This window comes from Electrophorus electricus, chromosome 1 (genome assembly GCF_041902795.1).
Source record: "Electrophorus electricus isolate QZ-2024a chromosome 1, ASM4190279v1, whole genome shotgun sequence".
Classification (NCBI taxonomy): domain Eukaryota; kingdom Metazoa; phylum Chordata; class Actinopteri; order Gymnotiformes; family Gymnotidae; genus Electrophorus; species Electrophorus electricus.
In genome coordinates, this window is record NC_137497.1 from 4,023,527 (window position 1) to 4,048,948 (window position 25,422).

The 25,422-nt window shown below is 41.5% G+C and overlaps 1 protein-coding gene and 1 long non-coding RNA gene across 24 annotated transcripts in view; one reads left to right on the forward strand and one right to left on the reverse strand.

Moving 5' to 3' along the window:
• LOC113569248 (NACHT, LRR and PYD domains-containing protein 3-like) overlaps window positions 1-25,422 on the reverse strand; it is a 164,624-nt gene that overhangs the window by 66,915 nt on the left and 72,287 nt on the right. For 11 of the 20 annotated variants that reach the window (XM_081711527.1, XM_081718153.1, XM_081713147.1 and 8 more), the window contains exons 1-6: window positions 14,060-14,174; window positions 13,625-13,778; window positions 2,589-2,696; window positions 2,368-2,475; window positions 1,510-1,617; window positions 531-638 (exon numbers count right to left, since the gene is read on the reverse strand). The exons of 3 other annotated variants lie outside the window; for them this stretch is intronic. In XM_081711527.1, coding sequence (XP_081567653.1) covers window positions 531-638; window positions 1,510-1,617; window positions 2,368-2,475; window positions 2,589-2,696; window positions 13,625-13,778; window positions 14,060-14,132 — 659 coding nt within the window. In that variant the 5' untranslated portion in view covers window positions 14,133-14,174. Of the gene's footprint in view, window positions 1-530; window positions 639-1,509; window positions 1,618-2,367; window positions 2,476-2,588; window positions 2,697-7,905; window positions 7,989-13,624; window positions 13,779-14,059; window positions 14,175-25,422 lie in introns of those variants that run through there. 6 more of the 20 variants (XM_081711790.1, XM_081714698.1, XM_081715107.1 and 3 more) reach the window with 6 other exon arrangements.
• LOC145659102 (uncharacterized) lies at window positions 7,378-13,817 on the forward strand. 4 transcript variants are annotated; one of them, XR_014125125.1, is made up of 6 exons: window positions 7,378-7,457; window positions 8,594-8,670; window positions 8,923-11,746; window positions 11,888-12,179; window positions 12,289-12,581; window positions 13,681-13,817. It is a non-coding gene; the product is annotated as an uncharacterized LOC145659102 (long non-coding RNA). The 4 variants fall into 4 exon arrangements; XR_014125130.1 differs by lacking the exon at window positions 7,378-7,457 and adding an exon at window positions 8,034-8,457; XR_014125122.1 differs by lacking the exon at window positions 7,378-7,457 and having other exon boundaries at window positions 8,034-8,670.

Sequence of the window (25,422 nt, forward strand, 5' to 3'; positions counted from 1 at the left end):
TGTGCACTGTTAGATATATACATATACCCGGTTCATATACATATACATGTTAGTGTTAGTGTGCACTGTTAGTTATATACGTATACCCGGTTCACACACACAAGCAGTCTGAGGGTGCTATCCGACAGATACAAACACAAACAAAAAGGAGCATTGTGTGGGTGCGGGTCTACACACAGACATAAACGAGGAGTGTGTGGGTGCTAAACTACACACACACACCCACCCACACACACACACACACAAAAAGGAGTAGTGTGTGGGTGCTATAGCAAACACACACACAAGCACACAAAAAGGATCCGTGTGTGGGTACTATAACACACACACACACACACAAACAAAGGAGCAGTGTGTGGATGCTATACCACAGATACACACACACACACAAGCACACAAAAAGGATCCGTGTGTGGGTACTATAACACACACACACACACACACAAACAAAGGAGCAGTGTGTGGATGCTATACTACAGATACACACGAGCAGAATCTGAAAGAATACGAGTGTGTAATGCGTCACTCACTTTGGGTCAGAGGGCACAGGTCCATTGCTGAATGCAGGAGGACGACCCATGGACCAATCACTCTTCATAGACACACAGCTGGGTGTTGGAGACTCTGCTCTCTTTAACCTGATGAAGATGAGGAACTCACATCAATATATGATTACAAAATTTAAAACACAATCCATCTGTTACATGATGTCGAATATAAAATATATGTAAACACTGATATTAACAGGGTGGGAGAACAATAAAAATGGTTATACTACAGATACACACACACACACACACACACAAAGCAGCAGTGTGTGGGTGCTATAGCAAACACGCACACAAGCACACAAAAAGGAGTCGTGTGTGGGTACTATAACACACACACACACACACACACACACACACACACACACACACACACACAAAGGAGCAGTGTGTGGATGATATACTTCAGATGCACACACAAGCAGGGTGTGGGTGCTAAACTACACACACACACACACACAGACACACACACACACAAGCAGTGTGTGGGTGGGCCTACACACACACACACACACACACACACACACACACACACAAGCAGTCTGAGGGTGCTATCTGACAGATACAAACACAAACAAAAAGGAGCATTGTGTGGGTGCGGGTCTACACACAGACATAAACGAGGAGTGTGTGGGTGCTAAACTACACACACACACAACACACACACACACACACACACACACACACAAAAAGGAGTAGTGTGTGGGTGCTATAGCAAACACACACACAAGCACACAAAAAGGATCCGTGTGTGGGTACTATAACACACACACACAAACAAAGGAGCAGTGTGTGGATGCTATACCACAGATACACACACACACACAAGCACACAAAAAGGATCCGTGTGTGGGTACTATAACACACACACACACAAACAAAGGAGCAGTGTGTGGATGCTATACCACAGATACACACGAGCAGAATCTGAAAGAATACGAGTGTGTAATGCGTCACTCACTTTGGGTCAGAGGGCACAGGTCCATTGCTGAATGCAGGAGGATCACCCATGGACCAATCACTCTTCATAGACACACAGCTGGGTGTTGGAGACTCTGCTCTCTTTACCCTGATGAAGATGAGGAACTCACATCAATATATGATTACAAAATTTAAAACACAATCCATCTGTTACATGATGTCGAATATAAAACATATGTAAACACTGATATTAACAGGGTGGGAGAACAATAAAAATGGTTATACTACAGATACACACACACACAAAACACAAAGGCTCAGTGTGTGGATGATATACTACAGATACACACGCACAAAGGATCAGTGTGTGGATGCTATACTACAAATACACACACACACACAAAAAGGAGCTGTGTGTGGGTGCTACACTACAGATACACACACATGAGCAGTGTGTGGATGCTATACTACACACACAAGAGCAGTGTGTGGGTGCTAAACTACATATACACACACACACACACACACACACACACGTCCTTCAGCATCACAAACATACCAAAGACACACACACACACACTCACACACACCTGTCCTTTAGCAACCTACACACACACACACACACACACACACACACACACACACACACCAAACCTGTCCTTCAGCATCACAAACATACCCCCCCCACACACACACTCCAGTCCCCTAGCAACACACACACGTTGTTTTGTTGAATTGTTGACTGTCATCCTCACTCAGTGATCATCATTAACACACCTTACAAATGATCTTAAAACAGTAAAGATGGAGTAGACCTTACATTACTGACAGAACAGCACCCTCCACCCTTCCACACCTACAATAATGAAAGAATCTGAGTGTGTGATGTGTCACTCACTTTGGGTCAGACGGCACAGGTCCACTGCTGAATGCAGGAGGACGACCCATGGACCAATCACTCTTCAGAGACACACAGCTGGGTGCTGGAGACTCTGCTCTCTTTATCCTGATGAAAATGAGGAAAGTGTTGAGTAATTACATACTTCACTACATCTCATTTATCCTGAATATTCCCTCTTCCTGTTTCCTCAGATTAAGTGCTGATGGAAAGCTCCTCACTTTGGGTCAGAGGTTCCTCCTCCACTGCTGGAATTATGAGGCTCCATCATGGAGTTGTTCCTCTTCACACACACACAGCTGGACACTGGAGATGCTGCTCTCTGCTTCCTGTCAACAGTTCATACACACAGAGTGAATCACACTGAATAAATTCCTGACAAAATTGACATCAACATATTAAAAATGAAGTACACACTGATATTAACAAGGTAGGTGGACAACTGAAATAGTGCTGACAGCAGAACACTGAACACACTACTGGATTCAGATACATATTCCACTAAATACATAAATAATGTTATACTGAATATATTTAAAATTCCCTTTAAACACACAAAAAGATGTGCATCATCACTTGTATGTTTTTCTATTTTAAAGAAATTAAATAGCAAATCCCCATAATAAGTAATCAACTTTCCCAGAATGCTTCCCACAGGAGATGTAATGTTTCCACACAGTGGGAACTGAAGTCTGGATGCTTTCAAATGTATTAATGAATTAATATTATACAGTTCCCATTTGGTGAGCGATTTTGTAAAGGTTTTCAGTGCTGGTTCATAATTCCCAAAGCCCTGTGGAGACCTTCACTGTGTCTATGATATTTGTTCTCACGGACTGCTCCGCCCCCGTAAGTCACGTGGTGCAGGGGCCACGCCCCCGTGATGACGCGCACCTCCCCGGGTTCAGCGTTGAGTTTGTCCGTCTCTTTAACCCGCCAGTGCGCGTCTCAGTGTTGGTCGTTGTTAGCGGCATGTTCGTATCCATGTTTGTGCAGCCAGTGTTGTGGTTAAGAGTGTTTTTGTTCCCTGTTAATGTAACGTGTGAGTGCCGCCCTTGTCTTAAATGTTTAATGTCAGTAAATGTTTCACAAAGTGGAGGGAGTCTGTGCGTCTCACTCGTCACAAAAGTTACACACAGTACTACATGTAGTGAAATATTGTAGGACTGTCTGTTGCCATTTGAAACAGACTACATAAAATAGATACAAAGTGGAAGAATAAGAACATATAAAAATACAGACACATAAAAAAGTTGTATGAAACATACATGTGGATGAGAACATAAAGCTCTCATATATGCGTCAAAGCTCCCTCAGGCCCTGGAGTGATACTCTGAGCACTCAGATACCGTAACAGACCGTATATATGTGCACATTATGTTGGAGTGATACTCCGAGCACTCAAATACCGTAACAGACCGTATATATGTGCACATTATGTTGGAGTGATACTCTGAGCACTCAGATACCGTAACAGACCGTATATATGGTCACATTATGTTGGAGTGTTATTCTGAGCACTCAGATACCGTAACAGACCGTATATATGTGCACATTATGTTGGAGTGATACTCTGAGCACTCAGATACCGTAACAGACCGTATATATGTGCACATTATGTTGGAGTGATACTCTGAGCACTCAGATACCGTAACAGACCGTATATATGTGCACATTATGTTGGAGTGATACTCTGAGCACTCAGATACCATAACACACCGTATATATGTGCATATTATGTTGGAGTGATACTCTGAGCACTCAGATACCGTAACAGACCGTATATATGTGCACATTATGTTGGAGTGATGCTCTGAGCACTCAAATACCGTAACAGACCGTATACATGTGCATATTCTGTTGGAGTGATACTCTGAGCACTCAGATACCGTAACAGACCGTATATATGTGCACATTATGTTGGAGTGATGCTCTGAGCACTCAAATACCGTAACAGACCGTATATATGTGCATATTCTGTTGGAGTGATACTCTGAGCACTCAGATACCGTAATAGACCGTATATATGTGCACATAATGTTGGCGTGTTATTCTGACGCGTAATGGCCCAAATATGTGCACATTGGCCGTCAACTGCCAAAGCACCAAATATCACCATTTAGCAACCAGCTTAACCAGTATGTAACACACCCAATGACAAAGAAATTCAAATGTAATTTCATCATATTTACACTGAATTCTCAATTTAAATGTACTTGATTCAAAGCTTTTCACTGCATATGGCACATTAATCTATCGAGAACACATGTATTTATACTAGTGATGCATACAGTGTGTTAATCTGTGCATGATGGGAAGAGGAGCAACCGCATCATTTCTGACACACACACTCACACCAGAAACAACAAGTCCAGCATATAACGAAGCTGAGTGGTTAAGGTACTTGACTTGTAGTCGCAAGGTTGGTGGTTCAAGCCCCACCACTGCCAAGTTGCCACTGTTGGGTCCCTTAACAAGACCCTTAATCCTCAATTGCTTGAGTTGTACTCAGTCAGAATTGTAAAAGTGTTGGCTAAATGCCATAAATGTAATGGTCTACTCACTCACATTCCCCCACACAGATGGGTCTATATAGAACACTACACAGGGTACACATTAGTGAGACGAAAGATAGAATCTATCAATGCTAGTCTGTGAAATAGATCATTGTGACATTTCATCATGGAAACTATCTGCAACATAAAGTGGTGCAGTTGCATTGAAGTAAGACACTGTAGTGATGATTTATAGTTTCAGTTGTGTTATGCTGTGACTTTAATAATACACAACTCTATAACTATGTCCATGTTCCCATTTTGTCAATCAAAAACTACAGAGTGAAATTCTGTAATGCTTATTTCTTCAGCACAAGATTTGTTTATTCTGTTTCTTGTTGCATTAACATTCTGTCACTGTTATTTTGGGTTCAGCCAAAATAGTGATACTGAACCTGACAACATGTCTGTTATATGCTCTTAATCAATGGACACAAGTTGTTCACTACATTTACAGTACACTATAGGTGGTGGTATTTTTGTCCTTAATCAGTGTACATCAGTAGTTCAGTACATTTACAGTACACTATAGGTGGTGGTATCTTTGTCCTTAATCAGTATACATCAGTAGTTCACTACATTTAAAGTACACTATAGGTCGTGGTGGGAAAAGTGAGGCTTTGTGAAACATTGAGATGTTCGAAGCAGTTGTGTTGAAAATAGTTTCAAGGTCTCAAAAGTGTAGTAAAGACTACTGTAGGGGACTGGGATGACTGGCACTGGTTGGCTTTATAACTGTGCTCAACCTGGTCTGTTGGCCAGAACACTTAAAGCCATACTGAGTTCAAAGGTGTAATAACAGTTATGGGCTTTGATGTTACAGAACTGAAGTAGAGAATAGGATAATAATGCTAAGAGATCAAGCACATACAGATATTACTTTAAATGTCAATGTTGCTAGTAAATGACAACATGCACAATACACAGAAAAGCCTTTTACAGTCGATTGTAATGCCTATAGTGAGCTGAATATACAGTAACTGGTGCTTGGGTGCCATCTAGCGGCAAATCTCTAGAACTGACTCAGTGACTTGATAAACAAAGAAATGTAGTGACACAACTAACATTTAAACTACTGATTAAATCTCCCAAACTCAAGGACTGATACACAAAGAAAGTACATCTCCCATCTGATATGAAACACAGTATTACCAGAGGAGAAATGTGGTAAATGCTAAAATATGAAACTAAACCTATACAGAGAGCACAGGGACTAACGTGTCTGCTCTTTAATGATAACTCTAAACATCAACTAACACTGCCTTTTCCTAACAAAACACCACCATAAAAAGAAGATGCCTGACTTACATTTTATCAGTAACACAGAGTCTCTGGGTTTAACACAAACAGAGTTTTACTGTGTGGGTAACACTCAGCACTACAATAAATGACCTCTAAACGCACGCAACCGTACAACCGACATCTTTAACCAATGACACAGAGTTTAACTGCATAATCCACTAATATCTTTAGCCAATGACACAATACTGAACAAATATAATATAAAGAAAAACAAAATTAAATAATATTCATCATAATTCATCCATCACGTCTGGGCCTGTTGAACAGAAACAATCTGACATGATCTCCACAGTTCCCACTTCTGCCAACATCTTGATAATTTTTTTCTGTAAAACAACAAAGTCTAAACTACTCTGCCTAGATATTATTCTGGTGGGTTATGCCAGGCTATAGATAAATATGATCAATAAATATTTCAGAGAAATTACATACAAAAACAACAAAAGATGCTTCTGTTTTCTGTCATTCTGTAAGGTATTTCAAATTCTCGGTATCTATTTAATTATCTTTCTGTGTGGACCATGTTTCATCTATTGCAGAATGAAGTGTTGTGAATGTAGATAATTATGATCATGGATAATGAAGATCAATAAAGTAAAATATCTCATTTATTATAATATTTAGATTTTAAAATGTTAGATGTTCTGCTGTTTGGGGGATTCTTCTCTTCTCACATTACCTCCTCAGTCTTGGAAAAGATTCATTCACAGTGAACACTTGTTGCTGGCATACACAGGTGTTTTTACCATTATATAAATGTGTGGATATACAGCACATCACTCCTGTCAGTAAACCAGAGGATCTCTCTACACACTTTCTATATATTAATGTCACTGTATCTATAACTACTGCTCACTGGATATCTCTCACTAGCCTATCAGTCAATATGTCCTCTCAATAACCTTCTATCTAGACAACACTGAATCTGTCTCTCAAATTCTCTGTTCTCACAAAACCCCTCAAAGTTGGGGTGTGTTTTCTTGACTTATAAGCATCCATAGAGTGTGTGACTGAGACAGATGTGTGATCAGGTGTGTTTCAGACACTGTCAGTCAAAGCCAGGAGCAGCAGCTACTGTATAACACCTGTAGAAACACAAGCTTAGTTCACCTGTGGTCATGTGACATGGCCGTTTTGAGCCACACTTCGGATCAGCGTTTCAAAAACGCTGCGCTTCAAAATCTCGAAACAAGCGTAGAAACGTCCGTGTCGACCGTCCCATCCTAACTACAGGTAACACTACAGCTAATGAACTATACAGGGAATCTGAACTGCCCACTGAGAATGTGGACAACACTACAAAATGGCTGAAACTGAACAGAAACTAACTGTAAAAAACACACATCACAGCAGCAACGTTACGGCTTTACAGCGACTTTAGTCCAGAAGAGTTTTAACTGGGACGATTTGGAAAGATCACTGACTAACTACGACTTAAAATCCAGATTTACAATAACTGACCACATATATCTGACCCCGTTAAGTTATTTTTAATATAACTGCGCAATCGTGCTGCGCGTTCGCCATTGCAGATGCGTAGCGTTAACTTCCCCAGGATTTTAAACTTTACATTTAATCCACTTTTAGGTGAACCTACGATTTAAACACAGAACTACGTACTTACAAAACACGTTGTTTAAAGTGCACCGACATCGCATTTTATCAAACAGAATGAACTTACCGTGAAATATTTTTAAACGCGCGTATCTCCAATCCGCCCAACTAATGGCGACAGTTCAGAAAATACTTTCGTTTCCTAGAAAAGGGTGAGACTACAGGAACTCCAGCGGGTAAGTAGAGGGCGGAGCACATGTCAATCACTTTCAACTGAAGCCAATTACACAACCGATTTCTGATGTCAGTCATTTTTATTAAGCCAATCAGCAGCCAAAGTTAACTGTCCGTCATTTTTCTGCAGCCAATGACTTGTTTTGCGGCAGCGCTGAGAGTAAATCTCCACTATGTCGCATTAGTTACCTCCATATAACATTAATACAGAATACTCCGCAATATAAGACAAATATAGGAGTTCTAAATAAGCAGATTATTTTGTAGACATAGAACATAGAACACAGAACACATAGAACAGAACACATAACACATAGAACACAGAAAACATAGAACACATAGAACACACAACACAGATCACAGCCTAACAGTAGTAGAACAGCAGTAAATCTGTATTTGCGTTGCTTTAAATGCCCTGCAGAGGAGATAAAGATACAAGACAACAGTAAGAATAAATAACAGTATATATAAATAACTACTCGGTCATGATATTATGACAAAATTAAATTTGTCAATTTCTTTTGAAAAGGGAAAACTGTCAGTGCCTGTGAAGTGTGGCTATTCATTTTTTGATTCTACAGATAGCGACCCTCAAGTACAGATCCCTGACTACCTGAGAGTCGTTCCAAAAAGGTTGTGGGCTGAACACAAGGACCAAGTGAGCTTTATAAACTGAACCATATCAGGCTAAATTACTAACAGTAGCTAGTGTGCTTCAAGCAATGTCCTCTTTCTCGTGAAAAGGAAGCAGACATTGTGGCTGTTATGAATTCACTGAAACAGCAAGGTGTGATTACACTTGTTAATCTCCTGCCACTCACAACCCTTTTATTGTTGGTGATTTACGTTCAGCCTTTTTCTGCATCCCTGTGCATAAGAACACAGCCTATTTTTGCTTTCACTTTTAAAGGAAAACAATATTCCTGGACTCGGTTGCCGCAGGGTTTTCTGGATCCTCCTGCTGTCTTTGCCGCCGCTGTGCGAGACTCCCCATCCTCACTGATGCTACCTGAAGGCTGTACGGTGCTACAGTACACAGATGACATTATACTGACTGCTGAAAATGAGCACACGTGCAGAGAGGTTCAACAAGGCTGCTGACACATCTGGCTGATGCAGCTTCAAGGCTGCGCTTGATAAACTGCAATACTGTCAAACAAGGTCTAATTTTTATTGTTTATTCTGTCTCAAGGAAGTCGCAAGAATCACATACAGGACCGTATACAGGACCGCATACAGGACCGTATACAGGACCGCATATACAGGACCGCATACAGGACCACATACAGGACCACATACAGGACCGCATATACAGGACCGCATACAGGACTGCATACTGGACTGCATACCAGACCACATACAGGACTGCATACAGAACCTCATACAGGACTGCATACAGAACCTCATACAGGCTGTCAAGGCATTCAAAGTACCAGCCACAAAGAGGGGCATGATGTCATTCCTGGGTCTGATCTACTATTGTTGTTCATGGAGACCAGACTGTTCATTCCATGACAAGATCCTGAGACAGAGCTGCAGTTCAGATTCTCCTAACACTGTCACATGGACAACTGAGACAAACTAGAAACAAAACAGGGGACAGTGAGGCCACAGAGTGGCCATCGGACTGTACTGACACCTTCATCTCACATATTGTAGCCACTGACCCGTGCTGGACCGACGTCGCTATAATACAAGAAAATAGTGAACAAGCAGATATTGACTTTTGGAGTGCAAATAAGTGCACTTGAGGTACTGAAGGCTTTCTTACCTGACCCGACGGCCACACTGCATTAACTAAATCTTGTTTAGCATTTCTCGTGTGACATTTTCATGGTGTCTGTCATGTCGGGGGTGATTGATAATATTAACAACAGATTAACTAAAGTAATGCAACAGAGAGGAACACAGCTTCAGTTTTTAATCCTTCAACACCTCTAGTGATATAGTTAACAATAATAATAATAATAATAATAATAATAATAATAATAATAATAATAATAAATCCCTTTTTAACTACCTCTCCCTTGTCACGGTTGGTCATCCAGTAGGAGGGACACGCCCACTCCTGCTAGGGATCACACAACGGCCCTGCTCTAAATCACCTATTAATTGTGTTCACCTGATCCTTATTTCCCTTCACCCCCTATTTAAACCCAAGACAGCACTGCACATTAGCAGACTACAGAGTTATGAGTCTCTACAAGACGCAACATTTCCTAGAGAGAGCTAGACTTGTTGTTGTTGTTGTTGTGGTTGTTGTTTTGATAGTGCTTTGGGTCTTTACTTTCTATGTACGCTAAAGAGCACTTCCTCACAACCTCACCTTTCACTCCCTCTGTGCCGCCCACGTCACACCCTTCACTCATACATACACACATACGCATACTCACACTCTCTCTCTCACTCACACACACACACACCTGTCCAGTGGAAGTTTATGGCATAGGGGAAAGTGTATGGGTAGGTGTGTGTGAGAGGATGTGATTGGCTGTGTGTAAGTAAATGCACCGTGATGGTGCAGTTAGCAAAAAGCTGTTTTATTACATACACACCTACAGGCTGTGTCTGATTCCATACTGTACAGAAGTTTTATGCTTGCATTTTATCAGTGATGAAAATGTTAGTCTGGAAAAAAGGTGAAAAATTAAAGCCAGCCTTAACCTCATTGGTCTGTGTGATCATTTGTGTGTTGTGATTGGCTAGTCATCATTTTGGTTCCTGTGTACATTAGTTGGTCCATTTCTTCTTCCTTTCTCTTTGTCCTGAATGTGTTTTATTTGGAGTATGTGATGTGTTTTGATATGAATTTGTAACAGTTTTATGAAGACTGACGTCGCTGCTGTTGTAAACCAGACAGCTCCACAACCTTGATCTCTGACTTATGTCCTTTGTTCTGATGTGTGGGTGTATCCGTGGATATTTAGTGGATTATTTGATCATTTGAGCTGTTTATTTTATAAAGATTCAATATGTGCAATATGTGCATTTTACACAAGCTTGCCATCCCAATACTCCACATTCCTGCAGTAAAAACACTGCAATGTCATATTTTGAATATGTTGCAAAGTGTTTTCCAAGAATATCACAGAGTGAATTGATCATTTGCTTTGTGTTTTTTATGCCATTTTAAAAAGATACTATAGTGAACTGATCAGCTATTTGCACAATATTGCTCAATATTTTATCCACCTTCCTAAGAAAGTGATCTTTATAAATGTAGTGGATTTAACAGAAAAAATGGAAGGTTTGAATTTCCAAAAAATAAGACTTTTCTCTTCTACATATGCTTTAACACATACTTTCTTTAGGTGCATTAGACCCAAGATATGTTTAAATAAGCTGAATAACATGTTTATTTTAGATTTTCATTGTGTGAACTAAAGGAGCGAGAAACTTCCTCTACGGATGATGACAAGATGGAGGTTCGTGCCAAGCCTTCAGTGCAGACTCACCGGAAACCTGCTGAAACTTGTGACTTGTGGTTTCCGTTTCTGCTTTTCTGCTCAGTTCCACAGGGGGTTTGTTGTCTTGTATCTAAGACAGTAATGTCACTCTATAGATTTCCTTACACAGAGAGCTGTTTGACACCAGAGTGTTGACTAGCTGATATGTTTACAAATAAATAAACCCACCAAAGTGGTGGGTAGCTAGTTAATATGTTTACAAATAAATAAACCCACCAAAGTGGTAGGTAGCTGATATGTTTACAAATAAATAAACCCAACAGAGTGGTGAGTAGCTAATATGTTTACGAATGAAACATTGGCTTGGGATTTGGTCAGCTAACGCTAGCTAACCTACGGGCTACTCTGAACACTGATGTCTGATTTATTGAATGCCTTTTTAAACTCCACTTTCTTAATCTTTTTCAGTTCCTGTATCGACCTTCTCTTCAGTAAAGGGGAATCTTCATGACGATGCTACTCTCCCCTGCACTCAGATGTGTTCTGGTCTGGTCACATGGACTGTGTTTGATAAACAACTTGACATTCTGGATCAGTGTAACCAGACATTCTGTCAGTCAAAGGAGGGATTTTACATGTCATATGATCAGTACCTGAAGGAAGCTCCTCAGCATCACTGATGTTGATTACACTAAGAGGAACTGGTACACCTGTGAGTGTGATGGTGTAGACATCTGTGATATGGGTCTATGGATAGAGGGTAAGGGTTTGTTCTCTCAGTCTTTGCTAACGAACCCTTAATCATTTAGTTTTAATAGTATGTATTACATTTGAGCCCCTTTAAAGTTACTGATGGTTTTTCTTTTCAGCATTGAGTTCTTCAGTTCAGATCAAGCCCATTGAAAATCTGGTGCTGGATTTGTCCATATCAGAGTCAGTGGAGATTATTTATAACAGCACAGGTGCAGCTGCTCCCTCTAGTGGACAAATCTGCACAGTGGCTGGACACTCACTGAAGTGTGAACCTGAATACACTCAGAGAGCGTCGCTCATCTCTGCTGTTGAGCTGAGAGGAACCGCACCATCTGATAGTGGATCATTTACATCATCAGAGACACTAAGAATGAAGAGATTATTCAAACATAAACAGTTACTGTGGAAGGTAAGTGTAGTTATTGTGATTTTAATGTTATCTAGAATTACTTTATGTTGGGAAGGAGGGTGTGAGTAGTGTCAGTAACTTTTCATGCACATCTGTGGTTCAGTATTAGTTTGACTATAAATGCCGGGATCATGTGAACAGTGTGGACTGAGTGTAATAGTTTGAGGTCTTGGTCTTAATTGAGGTGCTGTTTATCGAAGCATATCCCCACTAAAGCATGTGATGTTCACTGGACTCTTTGAGGTGGATTCTCAGATGGACACTCTTAGATCCAGCCATTGATGTTTTACAGCACTTTGTGTGATGCCTGCTTACTGATACCAAAACAATTATGAGTGATTGAGTGATGAGTGAGAATTCAAGTGTCTGTATTTATGAATGTATGGAAACAGGGATGTCAGGAGGGTGGCCAATCGTTACAGTGTGTGTATGTCCAGCAATGGTTGGTGCTCTGTCCTGGTCTTAACCTCCTCCCCTTCCTCTGCACTGGTGCACTCCCCCAGGGGGCTGTGGTTTCTGATAGCGAGAACACTGTAAATTTGCTGATGCTTCTCATCAGTCTGTGTGTGATTTGAGTGCAAAAGCTGATTTCTGTCTGTAAAGTGTTCTTGAGTTTGAGAAAGGTGCTAAATAAATGTAGCCGACTAATAATAATAATTTTATTTCTAGTGTGGCTTATGTGTTTTTTTAGTTTGGCCTTGTCTGCCTGAAGCTCAATCCCTCTACATACGACCCTCAATAAATCAACAAACACTTCACCCTCAGTATCACTGTTCAAGTATCTCAGTGCTGTAGCACCTGAAGCCCAGACCAGGTGATAACACAGGGAAGGGCAAGACACCCCATACGCCATCATAAATATAATCCCATAATCCATTATAATCCTGTTTTTAGAGGGAAACAAGGAGGAGTTGTGATAATGTAGTTCATGTAGTTCTCAATAACTGAATTATAACTCCAGACTGTTGAAGAATGGCATCTTGTCATCTTAACTAACTCTGGTAGTGTAATTTATTTTAAAAAAAAACAATCAGTAAACTCACGTATGGATAAACTTTATTGTGTCATGAAGGGGGTTTTCCGTGTGTGTGTGTTGCAGAAGTCCAGCTGTATCAGAGCTCCACAGTGACGGTGTTGTTGGTGCTCCTGGCTCAGATGGGGGCGGAGCTTGTGGCAGCAGGTCTGGTGATTGTGCAGCTGAGGACAAAAATCAGCAGTGAATGGAGACCGTAACCATGACAACAGAGGAATTAAAATGACTGGACTAAACCACTCAGATGAAGAGCAGAGGGGATCTCCCAATAATAACCATGAGGAACTCTGAGAGATGATAAATGATTTGGCTCTCTTGTATACACACACACACACACACGTATGTACCCACACTGCCTTTCTGTGTACCATTCAGGGGTCAGAGATCAGTGTATGTTCAGTCATACCTGATCAGAGTTTTATCACATTAGCACTCCTGAACTCACCTGGTAGAGCAGGTACAGTAACATACATCTCCAGAATCGTGGTCTGATCCTCAGAGAGCACACATAATGTCATACTGATGAATATGTATCAGTCGCTATAAGACCATCTGCCCAGTACTGTAAATGTAATGGAAAGATGTTTATGTAAATATTACTATGAGATCCTGTGATGTAATTTAATGCACATGTAAATACTTTACACAAAAGTCAAGGAAAAACAGGCAGTTTTGCTTGTAGCATCTTTACATTTTCGTTGCCAATTATCAACATTTTTTATTAAAGTTTCAAGGACCAGTATCAAAATAAATGGTTCCAATGGGAGGATGGAGGGATTAATGAAAGGAGAGGAGAGAAGGAGAAGGAGTTCACAGACGAGTGCTGTTGGTGTAATATGCAGTTTGGAGCTTGAGGTCCATTGATGGTCTTTGCCAAGCCTGGTGGCTGTAGCCTTCAAGTTCAGGGAGATAAAATGTCATCAGTACAAAATGCAATTTTCTGCCAGGAGTTGCTTAATGTTTATCTTTAAAAATGACAAATTTTATTTTTTGTTCTTCTGTCAGCACTACTCTGAGCCAAAGATGTTTTAAACTTTCATGAATATTAATGAGGTATTTATGCTCTGTGCCTCTGTAAAGCCAACCTCTTTCCTTGCAGTGCCTTATGGGTAAAAACCGGCCATGTGTTTTATTTATTTATTTTTTAATCTCAGACATATAATGTAATGCTGTTTATTTTTACATACAAGAAGAAATCATATTTTATGCCACTTCTTTTGTTTAAATGTATTACTGTATTTTGATACCTGAAGCATTGTTACCAAAATATAATCTTTTAAATACATCTATGGTCTGTTTATCTCTAATTTTCCCCTTTGAAACTGCTGATTACAGTCTGATTTGATATTTTTGATATTTTGAATAAGTAAATGTTAACATAGCATTACTGCTAATAAGTTTGAACAAAATGAATACTTTGATTAATGATGATTGAGGCATTTGAAGTGTTTGATCATTTGGGGGTGTCTATGGAAATGATACCTGTAAAATAGATGTTATTTCTTAACAAATATTAGCAAGTAAAAACAACACACTAAAAGAAAAAGACATTTTGATCAGTGGATTTATGTTAAAGGACCAACTAGATAAAAGTGTAATTTTGCTCCAAGTATGGATTTAAAACTCAATGATACTATTTCAGATGCAAAGAACTTAATCACATTCATACTAGAATAATTGGATACATTTTTTCTAAGATGACTTGGAAGGCGAGGATCAGGAGTTGAGTCTGTCCGACTGGGAGGCTGATTTAAGGGGATCAATGAACTGGAGAGACTTGGTGGTGTGTATTTTTTCATTTATGTATTTATTTTCATTTCTTAGCTAAGTAATATATGTATGAAACTCTGGTAAAGAGTGTCTGCCAAACACTATAAATGTAATCTGTATAAGTGTGAATGTAATGTTTAGCATTGCTTCATAAAGTTGGTATTGCAAATAATTCTTGAATCACTCTCAATTAGTTACATAGCTGCTTGATGTGGAGTGTAAAGGAACCTTTGTCTTGAGAGGTCCTAAGCCAGCTGATTCTTGCTGTAGTCAATGACTAATTTCTATGTCTTATACTGTGTCAGACTGTAACACCGCCTCACCAGACCCGCACACCTTCACATACTGGTACAGTGCTCATGTAGCCTACTTCCAGGTACTCTGAAAAGTCCGTCCCTCATGATACTAGCATAGAATATCAGTAAACTGCGTGCGCAATGGTTGGGGGCCAATCTTCTCTGTGGCCAGTCTGGGGCCCCGGGGCCCCTCCGGAGCTGCTTCGGCCCCCCCCCTTGGCCCTTCCGGAGGCGCCCGAGCCCATCCGCGCCGTCCCCGGCCTTCCCGGATGCACGGTTCACCCAGAACCCAGAATCTGCCCAAATTCCTGGCCTGGTGACCTCTGTGACCTCTCTGGCAAGGAGGCGGGACTATGGCGATAGAGGGTCTGCTGTTGTTTCGCATATTAAGTAGCCATGTGCAGTTGAGCATGCATGTCAAGTAGCTTTGTTTCATGCTGTTAGACTGGCTTTCCAATATCTTCTATCTGTGTGTAATTATATTCATTTAAGATTAAGATTAAAAATTTGAAGATTAAGATTAAAAATCCAGACATCACTTCGTGCAACAGAATGCACAATAAATCTGTGCTGCTTCACTTTGTGAGGTATAACAGTATTAAACAGTGCCGCTTCACTTTGTGAAGTATAACAATATTAAACAGTGCCGCTTCACTTTGTGAAGTATAACAGTATTAAACAGTGCCGCTTCACTTTGTGAAGTATAACAGTATTAAACAGTGCCGCTTCACTTTGTGAAGTATAACAGTATTAAACAGTGCCGCTTCACTTTGTGAAGTATAACAGTATTAAACAGTGCCGCTTCACTTTGTGAAGTATAACAGTATTAAACAGTGCTGCTTCACTTTTGAAAGTACAAATGATTATGAACAAGACCCAGAATAAATAATTAAAATAGGAATAAATATACACACAGAATAAATAATTAAAGCAGGAATACATATAAAACTATGTAAACCTGCCGTGGCCAAACTCTTTAGTTTCATGAACTCTCTCATGAAGTGCCACACGTCCAGCCTGCGACCAGCTGGTCCACTCATGGAACAGGCCGCTGCCTTGATCTTGCCCACGCTGGACCAGCAGTCACGGTCCATGTACAGGAGACAGGCACGCGCAAAACACACACATCCAACAGACAGACATGTGCCAAACACACAAACAATACAACAGACAGACACATGCCAAACACACAAACAATACAACAGACAAACACGTGCAAAACACACACACACACACACACATCCAACAGACAGACAAGTGCAGAACACACACAGATAAAACAGACAGGCACGTGCAAATCACACACACACACACACACACACACACACACACACACAACAGGCAGGCAATCGAAAAACACACACAAACAGACAACAGACAAGCACGCGCAAAACACACACAGACCCATACACACAACAGACAGGCACGCGCAAAACACACACACACAGAACAGACAGGCACCCACAAAACACACATACACACACACACTACAAACATGCACGTGCAAAACACACACACACAAACAACAGACAGACACGTGCAAAACATGCACATACAGACAAACACGTGCCAAACACACACACACACAACAGACAGGCACGCACAAAACACACACAGACCCATACACACCACAGACAGGCATGTGTAAAACACACACACAACAAACTGACATGTACAAACACACACTCACACACACTTACACACAACCATTTCACTACGAGTTATACTGTGTATGACTATTTATATGACAAATAAACCAAATTTGAAACTTGAAACACACACAACAAACAGGCAAGTGCAAAACACACACACACACACACACACACACACACACACACACACACACACACACACACACACACACACAACAGACAGGCACACTACAAACAGGCATGTGCAAAACACACATACACACAATATAACAGACAGGCATTTGCAAAACACACACACATCCAACAGACACACACAGAACACGTACATCCAACAGAAAGGTAAATGCAAAACACACACGCACAAAACAGACAGACACGTGCAAAACATGCACATACAGACAAACCCGTGCCAAACACACACACACACACACAACAGACAGACACACAAATCCAACAGACAGGCACGCATAAAACACACACACACACACACACACACAGACAGGCATGTGCAAAACACACACATACAGACAGACACGTGCCTAACACACAAACGATACAACAGACAGACACACAAAACAAACATGCAATACAACAGACAGGCACATTCAAAACAGAGACATCCAACAGACAGACACGTGCAGAACACGCACAATACAACAGATAGGCATGCGCAAAACACACACACACAACAGACAGACACGTGCAAAACACACACACACATCCAACAGACAGGCACATGCAAAACACATACAGATAAAACAGACACATCCAACAGACAGGCACGCATAAAATACACACACACACACACACACACACAACAAACTGACATGTGCAAAACACACACTCACACACAATTACAAAACAAACATGCAATACAACAGACAGGTACATTCAAAACAGAGACATCCAACAGACAGACACGTGCAGAACACGCACAATACAACAGATAAGCATGCGCAAAACACACACACAACAGACAGGTACGTGCAAAACACACACACACACACACATACACACATCCAACAGACAGGCACATGTAAAACACATACAGATAAAACAGACAAGCACGTGCAAAACACACACACACACACACACACACACAACAGACAGGCATGTGCACAACACACACATCCAACAGACAGGCATGTGCAAAACACCCACATGCAACAGACACACACAAAACATGCACATTCAACAGATAGACACACGCATCCAACAGACAGGCACATGCAAAACACACACACACACACAACAGACAGGCACACGCAAAACACACACACACACACACACACACTTTCTACCTTCCTTTCTACCTTTCCTCGGGAGGTCCTTTCTACCTTCCTCGAGAGTTCACTTCGGTCATCATCAACACCGTGTACATCCCACCTCAGGCTAACATGGACACTGCACTGTGGGAACTTCATGAGGCTCTCACACAGTTTCAGGCACAGCACCGGGACGCTGCACTTATTGTGGTTGGGGATTTCAACAGCGCTAACCTCAAACGTGCGGTGCCCAACCTTTACCAGCACGTAACCTTCCCCACCAGGGGAAAGAGGACACTAGACCACTGCTACACCCCATACAAGGACAGCTACAAGGCACTAGCTCATCCACCGTTTGGTAAGTCGGACCACGCCGCCATCTTCCTCCTACCAAAATATAAACAACGGCTGAAACGGGAAGCTCCGGTTCAGAGGGAGGTCGCGCGCTGGACAGACCAATCGGTGGCCGCTCTGCAGGACGCTCTGGATGACGCGGACTGGAACATGTTCCGGCGCAGCACTGATGATGTCAGCGAGTTTACGGAGGCAGTAGTAGGATTTATTGGGAAACTGGTGGACGACACGATCCCAAGAATCACCATCAAGAAGTTTTCCAACCAGAACCCCTGGGTGGACAGAACCATCCACGAGGCTCTGAACTCTCGCACTGCTGCCTACAATGCGGGGATCATCAGCGGGAACATGGACGAGTACAAGTCTGCAGCATACGGAGTGCGCAGGGCGGTGAGGGAGGCGAAGCGGCGCTACGGGAAGAAACTAGAGACACAGTTTCAGCAGAGTGGCTCTAGATCCCTGTGGCAGGGACTACGGACGATCACGGACTACAGGAGCCCACCCTCCGGACTGATGAGTGTGGATGAGTCTCTGGCGAACGAGCTGAATACATTCTTTGCTCGCTTCGAGGCTACATCTAGCAGCGCTAATGCTAACAGCGCCAATGCTAACGGCGCCAATGCTAACGGCGCTAATGCTAACAGCGCCAATGCTAACAGCGCTAATGCTAACAGCGCTAATGCTAACGGCGCTAATGCTAACGGCGCCAATGCTAACGGCGCCAGTGCTAACAGCGCTAATGCTAACAGCGCCAATGCTAACAGCGCTAATGCTAACGGCGCTAATGCTAACGGCGCCAGTGCTAACGGCGCCAGTGCTAACAGCGCCAATGCTAACAGCGCCAATGCTAACAGCGCCAATGCTAACAGCGCTAATGCTAACAGCGCTAATGCTAACGGCGCCAATGCTAACAGCACTAATGCTAACGGCGCTAGTGCTAACGGCGCCAGTGCTAACAGCACTAATGCTAACGGCGCCAATGCTAACAGCACTAATGCTAACAGCACTAATGCTAACAGCACTAATGCTAACAGCACTAATGCTAACAGCACTAATGCTAACAGCGCTAGTCCAAATGGCACTATCGGCGCAGCCAATGGCACATCCGTGGGGTCCACCACAGAACAGCGCCCTCTCATCATCACGGAGAGTGACGTGAGGAGAGTGTTTAAAAGGGTGAATACCAGGAAGGCGGCTGGACCACACGGTATCTGCAGGAGGGTACTCAAAGCCTGCTCTACTCACTGTACACCTACGACTGCACAGCCACTTCCAGCTCCAACATCATTGTCAAGTTTGCTGACGACACCATTGTCATGGGTCTGATCTCGGACAACGACGAGAGCGCCTACCTGGAGGAGATTAAACACCTGGAAAACTGGTGCCAGGAAAATTATCTCCTCCTAAACGTCAGTAAGACAAAGGAGCTGATCGTGGATTGCAGAAAGAAGCAGGAGCGGCACTACCAACCTGTAAGGATCAGTGGAACCACAGTGGAGAGAGTAGATAGTTTCAGGTACCTTGGTGTTCACATCTCGCAGGACCTGTCCTGGTCCTGCCATACCAACTCCCTGGCAAAGAAGGCTCATCAGTGTCTTTACCACCTCAGACACCTAAGAGACTTCAGACTGCCCTCCAAAGTACTGCGGAACTTCTACACCTGCACTATCGAGAGCATCCTCACGGGGAACATCACAGTCTGGTTTGGGAATAGCACCAAGCAGGACAGACGAGCACTCCAAAGGGTAGTGCATTCAGCAGAGCGCATCACTCATACGGAACTTTCTGACCTGCAGACCATCTATGACAAGCAGTGCCAGACCAAGGCCAGGAAAATTGTGAAGGACCCCACCCATCCCAACAATAGACTCTTCTCTCTGTTGAGGTCAGGGAGGCGCTTCCGCTCCCTGAAGACCAAGACAGAGAGGCTGAAGAGGAGCTTCTTCCCACAGGCCATTCGGGCCCTGAATCAGGGAAACTGATAAACTGTGGGGACTACCACCACCACCATGTAACATGACTGTATATCTGTACATCTGTATATATAGATTTAGATTTATACTCAATTACCCTGTTACACAACAACTGTAGATATGTTATTATATAAAATGGATCTGTACATTCTGTAGATTGTGTACATATATACCCAACCATATACATTGTACATTGTGTATATAATCATAATATACATATATTGTACATACATTGTTAATATATTTTTGTACATACATAGAATATATATATTTATCTGTATATATATGTTTTTCTCTATGCACCCCTGGTTCTCTTCCTCAGTTTGGACAGAGCACTCTCCACCATTTCACTGCGTGTTATACTGTGTATGACTATGTATTTGACGAATAAACCGAACTTGAACTTGAACTTGGCTGGGATTGCCATGGGAGTATATTTTACATTATTTGTTATTTCAGGATATTTTGCTTTACTTCTTTGTTTTGTATTCTGTTCTTTTTACACGGCTGGATGATACTGTAGAGTGACTTTATTATATTGTACACCTGACAGTCCACACCATTCATCTGAAAATAATCCTTGGTGCCATACTGAACCATTCTGTCTCTCTCTCCCTCTCTGACTCTCTCTCTCTCTTTCTATATATATATATTTGTGTGTGTGTATAGGCTCATAAAAAGAATAACTGGAGTAAATTATATTGGATGTGGAACCAAAGTATTAATCAATCTTTTTTTCTGGAAAGCCCAGTAATATGAAGGCAGTCCAGCTTTAGGAGACTCAGTGAATGTTTACTGCATTTCTTGACTGACAGGAGAGCATAATCTCTATAAAGCATTCATGTGACTATTACTGAAAAACACAAACCAAAAGAGAGTGTTACATCCTGTGTTCATTTGGTGTGTGTGTGTGTATGTGTGTGTGTGTGTGTGTGTGTGTGTGTGTGTGTGTGTGTGTGTTATTACTGAAGACTGACCGTTGTGAACACATTACAGAATTGGCCTACTGAGTTGCTAATTCAATACTGTCATTATTATTCCTATAATGATGTCACTTCTCACTATTAGTGCTGTAAGGCAACATTAGTGTGGACTGAACTGTTAGTCGTGATGTGCGTAATATATGTGATGTATTAGCACAGAAACTTTAGCTTTGTGTCGAGGGGGAACTTCTCCTGTAAGAAGAGGAGCAGTACTGAATCCCCCTCCTAGAAGGTGCTATTGGACAACCTAAGTAATTACGGTGTGTTCATGTTGCATAGTAGATTCCCTGTGAATGTATAACTGTATATGAGTGCCTAGCATTGATAATGATGGAATTATTATTTGTATGTATGCTCTGTTTTCTCTTCCAGACCATATTTCTCATATTTCTAATAACATGCTTCTCACTTCATATCATCGATATACTTCTCACAAACTCGAGTCTGTATATTAATGTGCATAGTGAATGTGCTGGTGTTGGAACATACATCATTGAATATCACCACTAACACTCCTGCATTGTGACCAACACTCTGAAGGAGGACAAACCCCCCTTAGAACCTGCCCCACTATTCAGTCCACTTACCCCACTTACCCCGAACAGAGTGAGGTATTCCAGTGTAAAAATATCCGCTCTTGGGGAAGTTGGACTTGTGATCTGTGATGTTTTCTGTAACGTCATCACGTGTTTTCTGAAGAGGTTCACATCATCATATAGAATCTGTAGGGGACTTCAGGTCACTTGTTTCCATGGTAACATCTAAAAATGATACCTGAAGCAAGACGTTCACAGTTATCTCTGTTGCTTGTGATTACATTTTTAATAACCATCACTGGCACTCGGAGGCGGAAAGAGTTAATCCCTAATCCCATCCATCAACTCTTACCCTGCAGGACGGGTTAGACGTGCGCACTTCACCCTAATCCAGATTACAGAATAATTCACACAGTCATAGCCAGTGGACATTTTCATATCCAAAGAGCAGAATTTAGAATTCAACATGCCTGTCATCCCATGTGTAACTTATGATAACTGCAATTAGATTTAAGAAAACTGATCAAAATATTTCCTCTTTGATTTAAATCATCACATCTGTGCTCAGGGAATTCTTGCATCCTTACAGGACTCCATGGAAGTTCAGGAAACACGTGTAAGATCCCTGCAGTTCACACTGTCTTGTGTAACCCTAGTCAGATATTTCTATCAACAAAAATGCAAAACAACAGCAAAACTCCCAAAAACTGTGCAAACCATCATAAAACAATAAAAATGTTCTAGGTACAGCTGCAATTTAGCGATTCCTGATAAATATATTTTCATCTCTCTCAGTTGCACTCCTTGGTCCTCTCTGTTCCTTGGCACCTATAAGGCTTGTCTTGTACATAGTTGTTTGTTGGTGGAGTTGTTTGTGTTTATATTTGTTTACATTGCTTGTTTACACTCACCTCCTGTCAGAGTGTATGTGGATTTTTTCTGTCATTTAGGCATCTGATAAAGTGACAAAGTAATTGATCTAAAAAACAGACTGAGTCGATCTACAACAGGTGGTGGTGTAGTAACACTGACAACGCTACTACCACCTAGTGGTAGAAAAGATAACTTTTTAAAACCAGAATTTATTTTTCACATTACATTCTATATTACATACAAAGTCATTTACTTCAGATGTCAAGGCAGAGCTGTCTACTGTATTGGAAATAGCAAATTAATACATAGATTTGTTTTCATTATTAATACATGAATAATCTTAGTTTATTTGATCAAGTATTCTAATGCTGGGTATTGTTAACACCATCAACAACAACAATAATGTCTTTATTTATTTATGTAGCATGTTCGTGCAAAATCTTGTATTTACATAAACATTTGCATAAAATATTCATGATCTTTCATTATGACTGAGGATAAAGAGAAACTGCTTTCCTGCATCTATTTTTCAATCAAATTTAATTTATATTGCGCTTTTTACAACACATGTTCACAGAAGGATAGAGCCAGAAGGTTCTGAGATACGAGCCTTTGAGTGATGTTGATGCTATAATTATGGTTAGGGTTTATGAGTCGGGTAGGACCAGCCAATCAAAGTCTTGGAAGCAAACCCCAACGCATCAGTCCTGCTGGACCCCATCAGCGCACTGGTGGCCTTTATCAGACTGCCTCCATCAGCAGAGTGGAGCTCCAGACCTGCACCCAGACATCCACCGCACCACCGGGTTGAGCTCCGGGCCCGGTAACCCAGATGAGAAGGTGTGTCAGTGCAGACCTGGGAGTGCTGACCTGCTCACAGGCCTTGTGTGCCACTTTAACGCAGAAATGCCAGAGGTGTGTTGTCATCACGCCTCGTGCTCTCCCCCTCTTCATTGCGAGATATTCTGAACTTTGTTCAGAAGGGGCTTGACTTTCCACTTTTTTGATTAGGGCACTGCATAACTATCTTATTACAATTTTCCAGATTCTTCCAGTGATCCCTACAGTACTAGATTCTCCTCAGCCATGCCATCCTATAGCATGTGTCTCTGGGTCCTGCTGTTATCTGTGTTGAAGGTCATAACTGGTAAGTTGACAGAATGGCTTCTTTGTTTTCTAAATGTTTCAGCTTGGTCCTATTCTGTTGTGTTATAATCCAGTTTTATAAATGTATATTTTTTGACGCTCAGCATAGAAAACAGAGAACATACCTGAGCATAGAAAACATTTAGTAATTAGCAGAATATAAATTGAGGCAAATGTTTTGTTATTGATGCATGAAATGTGCATCCATTATTATTTGGTATTGGATGTATTTAACAAGTGATCGAGATGAACGTTTACCTTATATATGAAATATCCAACCTTGCTAGGCTACCTTTGGGTACGAGAGAGAGGAACAGAGCTAATCAGACAGTCAGTTTCCATGTTCTCAATAGAGGTTAGTAAAGGTAGCCAAATAGTATTAAACATGGTGGTAGACTTTCTGACAGTGTATCTAATCTCCATGGTGTGGGGATGGGACATGACTTCCCTGATCCAGTGATTGTATGTGGGTGCAGTGGGGGGTTTGAAAGCAGTCTGCCTTCAAGGCAACAAAGTATTTCATAGATATTAAATATTAGATTTTTTTCCTCAGCTGCACAATCACCAGCCCTACTGCCACAAGCCCCGCCCCCATCAGAGCCAGGAGCACCAACAATACCGTCACTGTGGAGCTCTGATCTGGACACGGCTGGACTTCTACAACACACAATTGTCAGTAAATATAAACCACTATTTAAACAGTGCAGAGTTATAATCATGTGTGTATGGTTTTAACATGTGTCATATGCTGTTTAAACTGTGGTTCATATGATGGTTCAGTGTTCACTCTGGTACATAATCACTACACCATCACTGACTACATTTACATATTAACACACAGCATAATTAGATAACATTTACATGCACACAACAGCAGGACTAAGGCCTCAGTTTCATAATTACATATTACAGTCTGACAAACAATAAACAGACCATTCATGATGCAAGAAAGCAGTCTGA